Source organism: Hemitrygon akajei, chromosome 5 (genome assembly GCF_048418815.1).
Source record: "Hemitrygon akajei chromosome 5, sHemAka1.3, whole genome shotgun sequence".
Taxonomy (NCBI): Eukaryota; Metazoa; Chordata; class Chondrichthyes; order Myliobatiformes; family Dasyatidae; genus Hemitrygon; species Hemitrygon akajei.
In genome coordinates, this window is record NC_133128.1 from 90,521,579 (window position 1) to 90,539,139 (window position 17,561).

The 17,561-nt window shown below is 38.3% G+C and overlaps 1 protein-coding gene across 6 annotated transcripts in view; it reads right to left on the minus strand.

Moving 5' to 3' along the window:
- dgkh (diacylglycerol kinase, eta) overlaps window positions 1–17,561 on the minus strand; it is a 522,439-nt gene that overhangs the window by 297,248 nt on the left and 207,630 nt on the right. For all 6 annotated transcript variants that reach the window (XM_073046012.1, XM_073046011.1, XM_073046013.1 and 3 more), the window contains one exon: window positions 6,612–6,722. In XM_073046012.1, the coding sequence (XP_072902113.1) occupies window positions 6,612–6,722 (111 nt within the window). The remainder of the gene's footprint in view (window positions 1–6,611; window positions 6,723–17,561) is intronic.

The following is a 17,561-nucleotide window of genomic DNA, read 5'->3' on the forward strand; positions in this document are numbered from 1 at the left end:
TTCATCAAGTGAAGGGTTGATTATATTCATCAGCAAATCCCCAAGGCAGGGCTTGACTAGATTAAATAAGTCCAGGATCATTGTTAATGACTTCCTGGGTTACTCCCTCCTAGTAGCCTCTGACCATGCCACCACCTCTGGACAATGGGACTTGGATATACAGGTACATAACTGAGATGTTAGAAGAGGAGTTTAGGACGTTGGCTGAAAGGTGTGATTCTGAGAACACTGTGTCAAAATATTGATCGAGATGTCTATGGAACAAATCTCTCAATATATGCAGTTGCCAACAGTTCACGCGTAGGATCTTGTAGGTGGAATATGCATTTGTTATCTCTAAATCCAGAGTGTTGCTTATGCTTGATCTTATTCTCAGTATGTTTTATTTCCTGTTTGATAGAGCAGAGTAGTTGCTGGGCTATTTCGGAACCCAGCTGAATCAATGGCACTGTTGAGAGTCTGAACTCACATATAGATCAGGCCAATTAAGGGCAGTGAATCTCGGACTCCTGCATACAAGCTTGTTGTTCAAAAGTAGCTCTGTATTAAAATGCAAGTGCAGTGCTAAATATTTCAATACACAGTCTAACAAACTTTCAGTACATTACAATCTTGAACTAAAGTGTTAAAACGATCAGGAAGGAGAAAACACTTCCAATTTTATGTAGTTCATTCACCCAGAAAGCACTCTGACAAAAACTCCAATGTACAGAAACACAAGAGTAATGGGCTCAGCCTGCTCCACCATGGGTACAGCTCTCCCCATCATTAAGGACATGTTTCAGGAAGGTGATAGCCATCATTAAGTACCCCCACCATCTGGGCCTTGCCCTTCTCGTTGCTGATATCAGGCAAGAGATACAGGAGACTGAAGACCACAATTCAAGATTCAACAACACTTTCTTCCATACTGCCTCCTAACCCCAATCCTAATGCTACCTTGGACCCTCAACTTGCACTAAGGTTGTTATGTTTATTTGATTGTGAAAGTTATGCATGCTGTATATTAATTTAAGTTTATGTTAATTTATATTAATCATGTTTGGAATGTACAGAACTGTTGCTACAAAAAGTTAATTTTCATTTCTTTTACTGTATACTGGATATGTACGTCTATGACAATAAACTTGAAGCTGAGGAATTTAAAACACTTACTGCCTGGATTGTAAGATATTCAAAATGGTACAACCTATATCTTCACTTATTGTACCATTAATCTGCATTGCTATCCCTGCTTGTATCTCACTGATATGAATGGAGCTCTCTCTTCCCCTACTTTTGACTAATTGTACACACAACCTTGCAATTTACTGTTTTTTCATTCCCTGGAACAAAATGCTTGGTAAATATATGTTTCATTAGAAGATGCACTTTATTTTGAGATATTTTTATAAAAGCTTCAACCCTACTGATTTATTCTTATACAAAAAATATGAAGAATTTGCACCATGTAGTTTAAAAGATGGCAGAGGTTTGCATGAAGAAGCTATGTATGTAACAATCAGTTCATCTATCCTATCATGGAGTTGTAAATATTGCTTTCAGCTTTAAACATTTTATTTAAAAATGCCCAGTGAGAACAAAAATCTCTTAAAATACATGATAAGAATAGAATTATGAAAGGCAGAACAAATATTGAACCTAAACCATACACAGGAGGGCTTTCTTATTAAGTCTGCTCTTGGAAACAGTTAGTTTAATGTTATTTAATGAATAGGCTTTCACATAGATCTATAATTTTCCAAATACATGACAGGTTTTGTGACAGCAGGTATCAAATATTAATCAAAGACTGTGGAACCACCATCAAGAAATGATAAATGGCAGCAAATGGGATGAAGCAAAAAAACATTGTGCAATTTTACAGACAAATTTAGAGCTAATTTAACAGATCATTGTGATAATCACAAGAAGTGACCTTAAACATAGCAAAGTACTGCATATACCACAGTTCTTCACCAAGATTAAGACCAATGATCAGATTCGGTGTAAGGAGAAAGTCTGGATGAGTCTTTAAATGGTGGAAAGAGAAGCTGAGGGTTTTTCAGAGGAATCTCTAGACATTAGGGTGAGTGGACTGCTTAAGAGACACGTATGCACAAGAACCCAGAATTGTAGTAGCAGATACATTTCTGAGGCAGGAAATTGCTAAACAAGCTTCAGCAGGTTGTCACTCTGCACCGCTGTCATAAGACTACAGAATGGACTTCTTGTATATAAACTGCTTGTAAGGATGAACTCCTAACCTCACAATCTACTTCATCATGGTCGTTGGACCTCATTGTTTACCCATAACAATTTATTGTCAACTGTAACAATTTATTCTTCCTTCTGTTATTGATTTTCCCTTGTACTACTTTGACATATCTATGTTCTGAAATAATCTGTATCAATGGCATGCAAAACAAAGTTTTCCACTGAATCTTAGTACTTGTAACAATAATAACCAATTACCAATCACAACAATGACACTTTAGGAATCCAAGGGCCATAAAACATCAACTGTTTATCTTGTTAACTGTTTCACTTATTAACTAATCATTCTAAGATTGGATAGTTTTAAAAACAGGTGGTGGATCTGAAAGACGCCACAGCATTATCTCAAAGGTCAAAGGATTTTTTTTTTACTGTGTTCTAGTCAATATTTATTCCTCAACCAACTAAAGCAGTCCATCTTATCATTACTTCATATCTCTCATGATGTAAGAGGCAATTCCTTGAGTCTATGCTAGCTCACAAAGCAATCCCATTTCCTCACTTACGTCCCAGTAACTCATTCTCTCTCAAGATTCTGGAAAATTTGCAGAAAAAAGCAGGTCTCAAGGTTAATTTTGGTACAACTGCAGGTTTTTATATGATTTGTATAAACAAAATGTATGACCATAAGACATGGGAGCAGAATTGGGCCATTCTGCTTATTGAATCTGACTTGCCATTTGATCATGGCTGATTTATTTTCCTTCTCAACCCCATTCTCTTCTTTCCTCTCCATATTTGACACTCTTCCTAATCATGAACCTATGAATCTCTATTTTAAATATACCAAATGACTTGGCCTTCAGAGCCATCTGTGGCAATGAATTCCACAGATTCACCAACCTCTGGCTAAAGAAATTCCTCTTCATTTCTGCTCAAAATATCCAGAAACTTCAGATTTTCCAACCACATATCCACACCAAGGATAAGTTATAGAATCCAATTAATCTACCAACAAGCGTCTTTGGGCACAGGAAGAAACCAGAGCAGCTGATTTCATGCTGTTTCTAGAGATTTGCTGGGCGTAAATTGGCTGCCACAATTCCTTCATACAAAAAGGTACTTAATTGTCTGTAAATTCTTCAAGGATATAATGGCATTGTGCAAGGTCTACAGAAATGCAAGCATTCTTCTCTTGTCCTAGTAGTGCGGTCTGCAGAGCTAAATTAAATTAAGGAATTTACAAAACAAATCAGTAAAATGACAGATATTACGTATTTTTCTGTCAACTTTTACTTTATGGTCATCCCACAAGATGGACATGACTGCATTAGAAAAGGTGAAGAGAGAACATAAACAATGTACAGCTTTAACAGAGTGCTAAACGGGGAATTTTGTTATATGTTGATCATACTTTTCAACCTAGAATTTACTTTAGCATTAGAATATAATAAAACTTTAACTTTCAATACTGAGTCCAATTTACATCAACATTTAGCAAAATGCCTTCTACGAATTAGGAGGCTAGCTACAAGTAGTTACCTGAATAGTTGTTAATTACTGTTAATGAGGGCTGAAACACTATTCAGGTGTGGCTTAACAGTGTATGGAAGTGCCTGAACTTTTAGTGTGGGTTAGTGCGTGCTTTTCAAAATATTACAATAGATTAAATTTAGCGGCAAGTATTATTAACTTTTACAAGACTCGTTCACTTTTAATGAATAAACTTTGTAAAAAGAAAGTAAATACATAGAAAAATATTTACCAGTAAATATTACAGGTAAAACTGAAGCACATTTGGACGCAGCAGCCTCTAAGGAGTCAACCAATTGTGTTAATGTCTTTTTTAAACATCTTTTTTACAATCTCAAGGCACTGCTGGACATTAAGAACTTCTAGTACTACAGATCTACCGCATCAGCAAGTTGCTCATTAGCTGAGGAGCTGACTTGGTGCGGACTACGTTGCTGCCTGCTACAGAAAGGCGTCAGAGTTGGTGTGCAAAGGTGGTGTGCATTCCAACAGCAAGTGTTTGTCTTTGATGTTTTACTTGTGATCACAAGCCCCTGATTGACATTGATAATATAGAAAACTGCAAGTCCAGATCACTAGTTAATTGACAAGACCAATGGCGCAAAAGCTGTACTGACTAAGGCGTCATGCCGTGGTGTCGCCTATTGTAGCAACCATGCTGGATTAGAGACTGGCCCCTTCCACTAGTGCTACCCTCCAGTGTTTCCTCAGTGGAAGCCAAGTTGGATTGCAATTTTCTGTGGACTGCTGTGAGCTTGTTTTTGCCAACAACACCCATGGACTCAGGGAATTCAACTATATTATATTTTTTGTGTGTCTATGCTTACTGCTATCTTATATGTGCTGTATGTGTTTTGCACTGTGTATGACTGTTGGTACTGTGCTTTGCACCTAAGTTCTGGAGGAAAATTCTTCTGTTTGGCTGCATCCACTGGCATTCATGTATAGTTGAATGACAATTAAACTTGAACTTGATCTTAACTGAATACCTAAAAAAATGATTTATAAGAATTAGCAGAGATTTTGATGTAATGGATTTGGAACAAATTTAAATGTGTGACTTTATGGGTAGCTTTGATTCAAGGGGAAGAAAGCTGTTCTTTTTGAAAACTGAATTGGGATGAACATCCTGGTAAATCTATAATGAGTATTATAGACGGGAATTGAAAATAATTAAACTGTGTTCAAATTTTGTGGTGTAGAGATTATAGATTGAAGCCATTGAGGAAGGCACAAAAAGCAAAGGAAGGCATAAAGGTATGAAGTTCAACATAAATTATATATAAAGCGGGTATATTTAAAGTGGCAATTGATAGGTTCTTGATTAGTACAGATGTCAAATATTATGAGGAGAAGGCACAAGAATGTGGTTGAGAGAGATAATAAATCAGCTATAATGCAAATGTGGAGCAGACTCAGTGAGACGAATGGCCTAATTTGATCCTATGTCTTATGTCTTATAAATGGTGCATAAGTAAATAAAGTCACAAATAAATGGTACTTTGTTTGAATGCACAAAGAATTCATAACAAAATAGACAAACAAACAACAATGGGACAAATGGGTTAGATTTAATAATTTGAACAAATAAATGATTTTATGTTTATCAAGAAATTCTAGGGTATTTGATAGAATCAAAAAAATCACAGAGATAAAACAGGCCCTTCAGACCACCAAATCTGCAATGACCAACAAATATCCATTACAGTGATCCTAAAATAATCCCACTTTTTATTCTCCCTAAAGCCTCTTCAGCTTCTCCCAGCCTCTACTACTTACCCTCCCAATGATGATTAGAACAAACCGATAAAATAGAAAAGGAAATTGGGAGTTTTGGTGAAGTGGGTGAAAAGAAGAGCTAAAGACAACACAAGGTCAGTTGTGAGAATTACTCTTGATTTAGAAGAACAAAAAGTAATATCACTGTGGGTGGAAGATAAGAGACAACAAGGCATTAAAAAATACTAATTTCACTGCAGTCCATTGCACACTTCCTAAAAGCACCAAAACAATCAGACAAAAAGTAAATTAAGAAATAATAACTTTATAACTAAATTATTTCAAACAAAAGAAATTATAGACCTGAAAACCTAGTATCTGTTGTCAGCAAACAAAACCCAATGTTTATGCTAACAAGTCAAAAACCTCCCAGATGACTGTTCCTCTATTAATAATTAATGAGGGTTGTGTAAGAGATTTTTTACTTACTTACATTAACTTAAATAATTTAATTGTGTATTTCATAATTAAGAGATTAAGTTCATAGAATATTGGAGCAGGAGTCTATCATTGAGCCGGGTTTACAATTCAAGAAGATCATGATCTCTGCTTGATCTTGCCTATTGTTGAAAATCCTTCACTCTACAAAAGATCAATCATCTCCTCCCTGAAAATATTCTATCACTCATTCTTCACATATCTTTGAGGTAGAGAACTCTTAAAACTCTCAATCCTTAGAAAGAAATTCGTTCTCACTTCATCTTAAATGGACAAAACTATGCTTCCATTTCTAGTGAGGGAAAACATCCTCTCAACATGTCAAGTCCCAGCATAATCATAAATGCTTCAATCAGATCACCTTGATGACAAATCAAGGAGGCAATGTAAGACTATTTGCAAAGGATTTAAAGGATAGAAATTATTTTTTCATCATGTGAATGTAGAAGCCTGGAACACACAGCTTCTAAACATGATGGAAGCAGAAAACCTCTGTGCACTTAAGAAATATCCAAATGACTACCTGAACTGCCTAATCCTTAAAGCTGCAAAAACAAAGAGCTCAGTTACAAAAAGTTCCTAAATAGCTCTACCTACTTCCCTGTTGTGGACTAGCTACTTGGTCACCAGTGGTGTTGTATAATTTTTATATTCACTGATAATACCTTTGAATCCTTGGCATAGTAAAGTGTCCGTCCCCGTAACTTGAAGTATCTTCTTTTCCATCGCTGAAATGAACTGGTTTGCTTCAGTAAAAATCCTTCTTTTATACTTGTCTGAAAAAAAAAACAGAGTAATGAGCAAATTTGAGCAGATACAATTTCATAAAATTATTAACATTTCCCTCACACATAGTGACGTTAATAAACTCTGCACTTCTACAATAAATTACACAACTCAGAAAGTGCCCAGCACATCATTTTCAAGGCATTAAATATGGCTTAGTGGCTCCCATGTGAGTTACATTTTGGGCTAAAGTTCATCTCAAAAGACTTCAGCATACAATTTAGAATGATGTTTCTCCAATACCGTGTGGAGGGATCGCTGTACTGCTGAGATAATGTCTCTTGGGTGAGATTACATTAAACTAGGGTCTCTCCTGAATCATCAAGTGAACCAAACTAGTTGAGTGGTGCTATTTTGAGAAAAAAAGCAAAAGATTTGTCTCCTGGGTTCTAGTGACTCTATCTCTCACCCAGCATCATTAAACAAATTATCTGTCTGTTATTGCATTGCTTTTATCCAGAGCTGTGCACAAACTGGCTGTCACATTTCATCACATCCAGCACTGTTACTCTTGCTAAGCGAAACCAGGGATGGGAATGATAGCATAGTTAGCACAATCCCTTTATAGTGCCAGCAATTACTGACTAGGGTTTGATTCTCACCATTGCCTGTAAGAAGATTGTACGTTCTCCCCGTGACTGTGTGGGTTTCCTCTGGGTGCTCTGGTTTCTTCCCATATTCCAAAGATGTATGCTTAGCGTTTGGTTTAGTGAGCTGTGGATATGCTAGGTTTGCATCTGAAGTGTGGTGACGCTTGTGTTGGTTGTTCACATAATATGACACATTTCGATGTTTCAATGGACATGTGACAAATAAAGCTAATCTTTATATTTGAACACTCCTTCAACGCAAAGAAAATTAGTTCACTGACAAAAGGCTATTGCCAAATCTACACAAGTCACATCAAACTAACCAACCTCAACAGACTGGATTTCTGCAATGGAATTCCCCACAGTACATCTGAAGAGCAAATGCTAGTCAAGCAGGAGAACCAGCCGTCTGCAATCACACAGTGGCAGCCTGAAGTCATTAAGTAGCATCCTTAAGGTAGTGAGTAGCATAGCTGCAGCCACCTGGGAGGAGACATGGCAGGTGAGGAATGAAGACGCTGGCAGTATCAGCAAAATGGAAACCTCTTTTCAAAGAAGTAGAAGGGATGGACAGGATGGAAGGGGATAAACAATCCCTGCACTTAAGGAGGTAGGTCAAGAGACGATACAGAAAAATGAGAATAGTCAAAGTTGTGATTGAAAGGAAAAGTGCCCATGCAGAATGTTTCAGTTACTGCCTTGCTTGAGGATGTTCTAAGATTTTGCTGGGATCAATTTATGACAGTTGAAATACATTTGTCCTAGAGACTGACACAAAACAAGTCATCCCAGCTGAACAACAATGATCGTCCCTGCAAGAACTGGCATAGGATTTATTTGTTCTTCCACCAACTAAAACCCTTCTTACATGGAGCAGGCCTAATACATACTTACATAATGAAGCTGACTGTTGGGCATCCTTTACATTTTCCAGAGCCTCCAATGTGATGCCTTTGTAACACAAACTGTATGTTACTCTTTCTCTCTTCAGTCAGCACTGCATAGGACTATTTCCTCTAGCTCTCTCCTTCATCTGCATCAAAGCCCATTTCCATTCTCACTGCACTTCCTGTATAATTTCAGAAGATACAACATTTCCTCTTTGCCTTCCCACTGTTTCAAATTTCATCCTGTATGAAGGGGTGTTCATGATGCCCATGGCTGATCTTTTACCTCAGTGGTACATAGTCCTGAATATCCTTTAATCTCTAAAAATCTATTTCACACTTATCATATATACACAGTGACAGTCCACAATTTGGATACAGATTCCAAAGATTCACTAACCTACCCTCTAGGTGAAGAAATTTCTTCTCTGCTCAATCCCAAATGGCTAACCCCTTATTTCTGAGACTTTAACACCCTGGTTCTAAACACCCAGCCAGAGGAGACACCATGCTAACAAGATCTCTGTAAGAATTTTACATGTTTCAATTAAATTTCCTTTCATTCTTCTACATTTAAGGGATTATAGGTCCAGCCTGCTTAATTTCTCAGAAAACAGACCCGCCACAGCTGGAATCAATATGGTACACCTTCTGTACAGTTCATCTTTTGCAAACATATCCTTCCTTGCATATGGAAATCAGACACTTGCAGTCCATTCCAGTGCAGTCTTATCAAGTCATACATACAGTATTTTCAGTGAAACATTTCTTGTAACTGCACCCTCCTTAAGTAAATGTTCACACAATCTCTGACATCCTAATTGCTCACCACATCTTCTTGTTAACATTCAATTATTCATCTACAAGGATACGTAGATTCCTCTGAATATCACATTTACAGCCAAAAAAGAATTTTTTAAATATGATCTCCATCATAATATATGAATAGAATAAAAACTGTGAATCATCATCAAAAAAGTGAAAGAGAAAATTAGATGGCTGTAAATGTGACAGTTCACACATAAGAGTGAAGTAGGAACATGTGCAGAAGGAAAGAGATTAGAATAGCTAGCTGCTACAGACTAATATTGACACAAACAACCTTCTGCAATATAATTTCAATAATATGAAATGTAATAACATACACACTCACTGTTAGATTCTAAAATTAAACTACATAATGTAGAATTATATACTGATGCAATTTATATTCACTGAAGTGTTTTGGATCTGGACATAAAAATTGGCCCAATTATCTAAGGTATCAAATAAAATAATCATGCAGAGCACATTGGATCATGTTGCTGGGATTCCTTTTTATTTGCTCATAAGATATGGGCATTGCTGCAACATTATTTTCCATCATTAATTGCCCTTGAAGGGAGGAAAAAGCCAACCACATTTGTCATTCTGGAGTCTTGTGTAGATCAGAATGTGTAACAACAGCAGATTTCCTTTTCTGAACAATATTGGTGAACTAGATCAGTCTTTCACACCAATCAATAACTTTCACAATTATTGAGAATTTTTCTAAAATTAAATTCTTACATTTTTGAATTTAAATCCCCCACGTGCCATCATGGGATTCAAACTCATGCTTCTGGCCAATGTCTGAAAATCTGACTGTTATACCAAGTAATTGCATTACTGCCTCTCATAATGAATCACTGGCCTCAGAGACTGACATAACCTCTTTTTCATTCTTAAACAATGAAGATTTTTCTTTACATTTGACTTAACAGGGAGACCTAGTTCAATATTTCATTGAAAATCTGGTTTCCCTAACAATGCAAAACTCATTCAGTAGTGCACAGGGGCAAATTCCATAGTGAGACATGTACCAATGTCTAAATGTAAAGCAACTGTGTTCTCTGAGATAAACTGACAATCATTCAGATGTAGTACAATAACCCTGCTTTTGGCAACTCTTGTCTCCTGAAGGTGGCAATTCAAAAGTATTATTGCCAATGGCAGCTGCTGCTTCATAGCTCCGGAGCTCGAGTTCAGAGCTGAGCTCAGGTGTGTCTGAGTATCCTCTCTATGGCTGTGTGGGTTTCATCTGGTGCACTGGTTTTCTCCTGGCTGAGGGTACATGATGGGAAGGTAAGAGTAAATAAGTTTATTGTAGAGTTAGTGTAAATGTACAGTTGATGGCTGACACAGACTTGATGAGTGAAGGGCTTGCTTCCAAACTGTAAAACTCTATGACACTGCATCATAAGACAGTACCTGTAAGGCCTAATATGTGTACTTTTCTATTATTTTTATTCTGAATTCTACTCACAGATCATTTCTACTCAAATCTATCACCACCAGATTTCGGTTCCCTTCTGCATTAGTTTCAAAATCTTTCCACATCTTTGTTCCATACTCTAACCGAGCTCTGATATTCTCTTCTGGCCCTGTTGTCTTGTGGAATTCTCTCTACAAAGCTCCTTGCCTTGCTGTGCCTGAAAGTGCAGTCTTTCCTCAAAACCTGCCTCTTCCACTACTCCTCCAGGCAATCATCCTCCCAGTTTCCAACTGGTGTCTAATATTTTCCATCATCCTAATCACCAGTCACTTGAATGCAAATAAGTGCATTTACACTAGCCGATTTCTCGAACTTCCAGTAATGCCCCCCCCCCCCTTTCACCATTCCTATTTCTCTCTCTCACCTTGTCTCCTTACTTGGCGATCACCACCCTCTGGTGCTCGCCCCCCCCTTCACTTTCTTCCTTGGCCTTCTGACCTCTCCTATCAGATTACCCTTTCTCCAGCCCTTTATCCCTTTCACCAATTGACTTACCAACTCTTCACTTCAACCCTCCCACTCACCTGTCACCTACTACCTTGTATTTCTTCTTCCCCTCCTCGCACCTTCTTTTCTGACTTGTCATCTCTTTTTCTCCAGTCCTGATGAAGGGTCTTGGCCCGAAACATTGACTGTTTATTCTTTTCCATCGATGCTGCCTGACCTACTGAGTTCCTCCAGCATTTTATGTGTGTTGCATTTACTCTACTCCTTAATTATGGTCACCACATTATAAAGCTAATAACAAGAAAAGGAGAAGATACAACAAAAACTTACAAGGGTGACACTAGAAGTGTTAGGGTACACTTATCAGGGAGCGGTGAACATACTGGGTTCTCTCCATTCTTGAGAAAAGAAGGCTGAGAAGTGACATGATGAAGGACTTTTGAATTATAAAGAATGGGTGCAGATAATACATTTCTATTCATGACAAAAAACAGAACTGGGGGTCATCAATACAATTGAGTCACAAAGAAATCCTGTGGAGATTTCAGGAGAACGTTCTTCACCAAGGAAGTGGCAATAATGGGAAACTTACTACAAGAGAGAATGGTTGAAGTGAATACTATGGCCAAAAAATGTAGGTTGGACAAGTATAATGAAGGAGAGGTAAAGGTTTGGATAACGGTAGACTCGAGCAAATTTACATGTAACGTACTAGCAGACACAGTTTGCTTAAGCCAAATAGACTGTTCCAAAGTATACACACTGTGCAATCTTATGAATATGTGTCTGGTTCTAACACTGAATCAGATTATCAATTTTTATATTATATTCTCAGCTGATCATCTAAAGCATGTTCCTGAAGGTTGTAATAGCTGGGAAGGATAGTGAGCATAAACTCCCACAACCTATTAAATGCTCCCATTGGCATGTATCTCAAATAGCCTCTGACAGCCAAGTCCAACTCCTGGCCTTCACGTGTGGCTTAGTTACTAAGCCCGGTGGAGCCATTTCTACTGACGGCAGAAGGGGCAAAGGCAGGTTAATGGCTCATTAAAACCAGTTACTCAGGCAGATGGGATTTGTCAGCTGTGTTTGGCAGCTCATCTAGGAGATGGAAAACTCTGATCTCAAACCTCCACTGCCTAGCAGTTATACCCACTTATGCGAAAGGATTTGGGAGTAAACCCCAAGGAAAAACCCAGAGCTTAAGTCCCTAAGACAGTCCTATATTGAGTTCAACACTGATCAGCAACTCCTGCTAGTGCCAAAATGTATCAGTCCCTGCCGTTCCTTTGGATTCATCAGTTGCATCCAGCAAGGGTGGGAAACAGCTTGCTCTCTATATCGTACTGCCCTGGCTTGTGTATCATGTAAACAGCTAGGACACAATATCCATGGTTGACCCATATCAGTGGAGGGAATCATAAGATCTAAAGCACAGAGTTAACAAATGTATGTTCTATTATTGTGCACAGTTCCAATCTTTATAACAAAAGGACAGACAATCACTGGTGAAAGGGCATTATTTCTTTACCTAGTTACTACCAGAACTATCAGTAAAGACTGGCAATACTGGAGCCCCTTTCTCTAGAAAAATGAAGACTGGGAATGACCTGACTGAAATCTACAAATTTACAAATTTTTAGTAGATTATACATAGAGAAGATTGTTTCCATTTGCTCATAAAACCATGCTTCATAAACCTTAGACAGTCCATGAACGTTTCTGGAGAAACTTATGCATCTGGAGAGATGTGAGAAGTGAAATTCACTATCACAAGCAGAAGCTGAAAAGTAGAGTGTGAATTCATTTGTGGGAAGCTATACAAATATATGGAGGAGAATAGAACAGAAGGATATATTAAAATGGTGAGATGGTCAGGTGCAAGAAAACCCACATGGAGCATAAATTTTAGTGTGTAATAGTGCAACTAAATGACCTGTTTTACTATTTGTAACACAAAAATAATTCAATAATTTGGCTTCCTATCACAGAAGTTAAACAGAAAGGGGACAGGCTGGATCAGCGTTGCAAACCTTTCTTTGAAACATCTCAAACACAACAAATTCTACAGATGCTTGAAATCCAAAGCAAAATACACAAAAGACTGGAGAAACTCAGCAGGTCAGGCAGCATCTATGAAAATGAAGTCGTCATTCCAGGCCAAGACCCTTCTTCAGAACTGATTCATTTCCATGGATGCTGCTTGACCTGTTGAATTCCTCCAGAATTTTGTGTATGTTGCTTTGACACAGCTCCTTAAACTGCACTCTGTGTTGGGAGTGAATAGAGCCATAGGATTATTAGAACACAGACAGAGGCCACACAGTCAACAGCACAGAGTGATCCCTAGACCTGCTCGTTCCTAGTCACCCTGCAAAATTTTTTTTCAATTACTCACCGAATGAAAAAGTTCTTCCTCGGGTTTTGATTCTTTTGCCAATCACCTTAAATCTGTGGACTCTGGTTCTTGACACTTCTGTCAATGGAAAGAGTATCTCTTTATTCACTTTATAGTGAATATTTTTCTCTTGAATCATCTCTTAATCTTTGCTGTCATACAGAGAACAATTCTAGAATCTCCAACCTCTCTGCACTTCAGAATTATTCTCTCACGTTATATGATCTCTTATCATTCTTCCTCATAAAAATAAATCACTTTGCATTTTCTAGCATTGAATTTCATCTACCAAGACCTCCCATCCATTGGAGATTGTTAATGCCCCATGGATGTTTATTATTATCCTCATCATTTTCATCACATTTCCAAGATTTGAGATATCTCGAAATTTGAATTATGCTAAAATCAGAATTGTTCTTTCCCCAAGCTGTAACACAGTCATGTGGGGAGTGAAATTTCATGTTGTTTCTGGACAGAGGAACAGCAGTTTAATTCTTCAGTAAACTAATATCACTTCCCCTTTTACTTTGTAGGCTTCAACTTTGTTTAGAAACTAATAAAAGTGATATTTAAATATTTGATAAAATATCAACTGCATTACCCTCATCATCCTTCCTTGGTAACTCTTCAAAAATCACCAAATTAACTGAATAATGATTTACCTTTAATAAATAAGACCATAAGATTTAGGAGCAGAATTAGGCCATTTGGCCCATCGAGTCTGCTCTACCATTTCATCATGGCTGATCCAATTTTCCTCTCAAACCTGTCTTCCTGTCTTCTCACCGTATCCTTTCATTCTCTGACCAATCAAGAATCCATTAACCTTTGCCTTAAATATACATAAAGACATGGCTTCTACAGCTACCTGTGGCAACGAATTCCATAGATTCATCACTCTCTAGCTAAAGAAATTTCTCCTCACCTCCATTCTAAAAGGACACCCATCTATTCAAAGGCTGTGTCCTCTGGTCTTATAGACTCTCCCACCAGAGGCAAGATCCTCTCCATATCCACTCTATCAAGACTTTTCACCATTCGATAGATTTCAATGAAGTCACCCCTTATTCTTCTGAATTCTAGTGAATACAAGCCCAGAGCCATCAAATGTTCTTTAAATGCAAGCCATTCAATCTTGGAATCATTTTTGTGTACCTGCTTTAAACGCTCTCCAGTTTCAGCATATCCTTTCTATGATAAAGGGCCCAAAACTGTACACAGTAGTCTAAGTGCGGCCTCACCAGTGCTTTATAAACTATCAGCATTATATCATTACTTTTATATTCTACTTCTCTTGAAATGAATGTTAGCATCATATTTGCCTTTCTCACTACAGACTCAACCTGCGAATTAACCTTCAGCGAATCCAGCACAAGGACTCCTTGCGTCTCAGTTTTTTTTGTATTTTCTCTCCATTTAGAAAATAGTCAACCCTTTCATTTCTTCTACCGAAGTGCATGACCATACACTTCCCGACACTGTATTCCATTTGCCATTTCTTTGCCTATTCACCTATTTTAAGTCCTTCTGCAGCCTCCCTGCATCCTCAACACTACCTGCCCCTCTACCTATTTTCACATCATCTGCAAACTTTTCAACACAGCCATCAAATTCCATCATTCAAATCACTCACATGTAATTTTTTTTAAAATCAATCTCAAAACAGCGCCCTGTGGTCACAACTAGTCATTCGCAGCCAACCAGAAAAGGCTCCTTTTACTACTACTCTTTGCCTCCTGCCAATCAGCCACTGGTTTATCCATGCTAAAATCTCTCCTGTGATATCATGGGCTCGTAACTTGTTAAGCAGCCTCATGTATGGCACCTTGTCAAAGGCTTTCTGAAAATCCAAGTACACAACATCAACCGATTCTCCTTTGTCCATCCTGCTTGTTATTTCTTCAAAGAATTCCAACACATTTGTCAGGCTAGATTTTTCCTTGAGGAAACCATGCTGACTACGGCCTATTTTATCATGTGTCACCCAGAGACCTCATCCGTAAAAGTGACTCCAACATCTTCCCAATCACTGTGATCAAACTAACTGGCCTATAGTTTCCTTTCTTCTGCCTCTCTCACTTCTTGAAGAGTGGAGTGATATTTGCAATTTTCCCCATCTTCTGGAACCATTCCAGAATCTACTGATACTTGAAACATCATTACTAATGCTTCCACAAACTCTTCAGACATATCTTTCAGAACTCTGGGCTGTACACCATCTGGCCCATCTACCTTCAGACCTTTCAGTTTCCCAAAAACTTTCTCTCTAGTAATGGTAATTTCATACACATAATGACACCTGACACCTTGTGTCTTTCACTGCAAAATACGCATTCATACGCTACCATTTCATTATTCCTCATTACTATCTCTACAGCATCATTTTCCAGTGGTCTGATATCCATTCTTGCCTCTCTTTTACACTTTATGTATCTGAAGAAACTTTTGGTATCCTCTTTAATATTATTGGCTGGTTTACTTTTGTATTCCATCTTTACCTTCTTAATGGCTTTTTAATTGCCTTCTGTTGGTTTTTAAAAGCAATCCTCTAACTTCCCACTAATTTTTACTCAATATATATATGACCTCCCTTTAGCTTTTATGTTGGGTTTGACTTCTCTTGTTAGCTATGGTTGTGTCATATTTGCTTTGGAATCCCCTTTGGGAAATATATATCCTGTGTTTTCTGAACTGTTTCCAGGAATTCCAGCTATTGCTTCTCTGCCATCATCCCTGCCAGCATTCTTTTCCAATCAATTCTGGCCAATTCTTCTTTCGTGGCTCTATAGTTCCCTTTACTCCACTGTAATACAGTACTGATACCTGATTTTAGCTTCTGCTTCTCAAATTTCAGGGTGAATTCAATCAGTTGCCCCAAAGGGATCTTTTACATTAAGCTCTCTAATCAATTCTGATTCACTGCACAACACCCAGTCGAGAATTGCTGATTGCTAGTGGGCTCAACCACGAGCTCTCTAAAAAGACATCTCATATATACTCTAGAAATTCCCCCTCCTGGAATCCAGTACAAACCTGATTTTCCCCAATCTACTTACATATTGAAATAGCCCATGACAATTGTAACATTGTCCTTCAGGGGAAAGTAATCATAATATGATCATGTTGGAACTCATACTGTTGACTACTATTTTGCCCTATCAATAGCCTCTCTTCACTACACACTGTCTCTGTTTATAAACCAGTTACCTCATCTTCAGCACTATCACCTGCCTTTCCTATGATACTTCTTACATTGAAATACATGCAGCTCAGGACACTAGTCAAACCATGCTCAAACTTTCTCTAAGGTCTTACCAACATCTATCTCCACAATCACTCCACTAACTGGACTGGCACTCTGGTTCCCATCTCTCTGCAACTCTAGTTTAAACCCCACAATGCAGTATTAACAAGCCTTCCTGCTAAGATATTAGTCCTCCTCCAGTTCAGATGTAAACTGTCCCTTCTGTATAGGTCCTACTTTACCCGGAAGACAGTCTAATGATCCAAAAATCTTATGCTCTCCCTCCTACACCAACTCCTTAGCCACATATTAAACTAAATAATTTTCCTAGTTCTGGCCTCACTAGCACATGGCATAGGTAGCAATCCTGAGATCACAACTACGGAGGTCCTACCTAAATCCCTAAACTCCTTATGCAGAACTTCATCATTCATCCTATCCATGTCATTGGTACCTACAGGGACCATGACTTCTGGTTGTTCACCCTCCCACTTAAGAATGCTAAGGACTCAATTTGAGATATCTCGGACTCTGGCATTTGGGAGGCAACGTACCATCCAGGAATCTCATTCTTGTCCACAGAACCTCCTGTCCATTCCCCTACCTAACAAATCACCTATCACCACAGTATGCCTCTTCTCCCCCCTTCTCTTCTGAGTCACAGAGGCAGACTCAGTGCCAGAGACCCGACCACTGCGACTTTCTTCTGTAAGGTCACCCCTCCCCTACTACAGTATCCAAAAATGGTAGGAACACACACAATACCAAAATGGTATACCTGCTGTTGAGGGGAATGGCCACAGAAGTACTCTACACTGCCCCCTTTCCCCTTCCTGACTGTCACCCTGTTTCCTGTGTGCTTCACTTTGAGTGTAACTACCTCTATATATCCTATCACCACCTCTTCAGCCTCCCAAATGATGCTGAGTTCATCATGTACTCTGGATTTGCTTTATTAATCTATAGT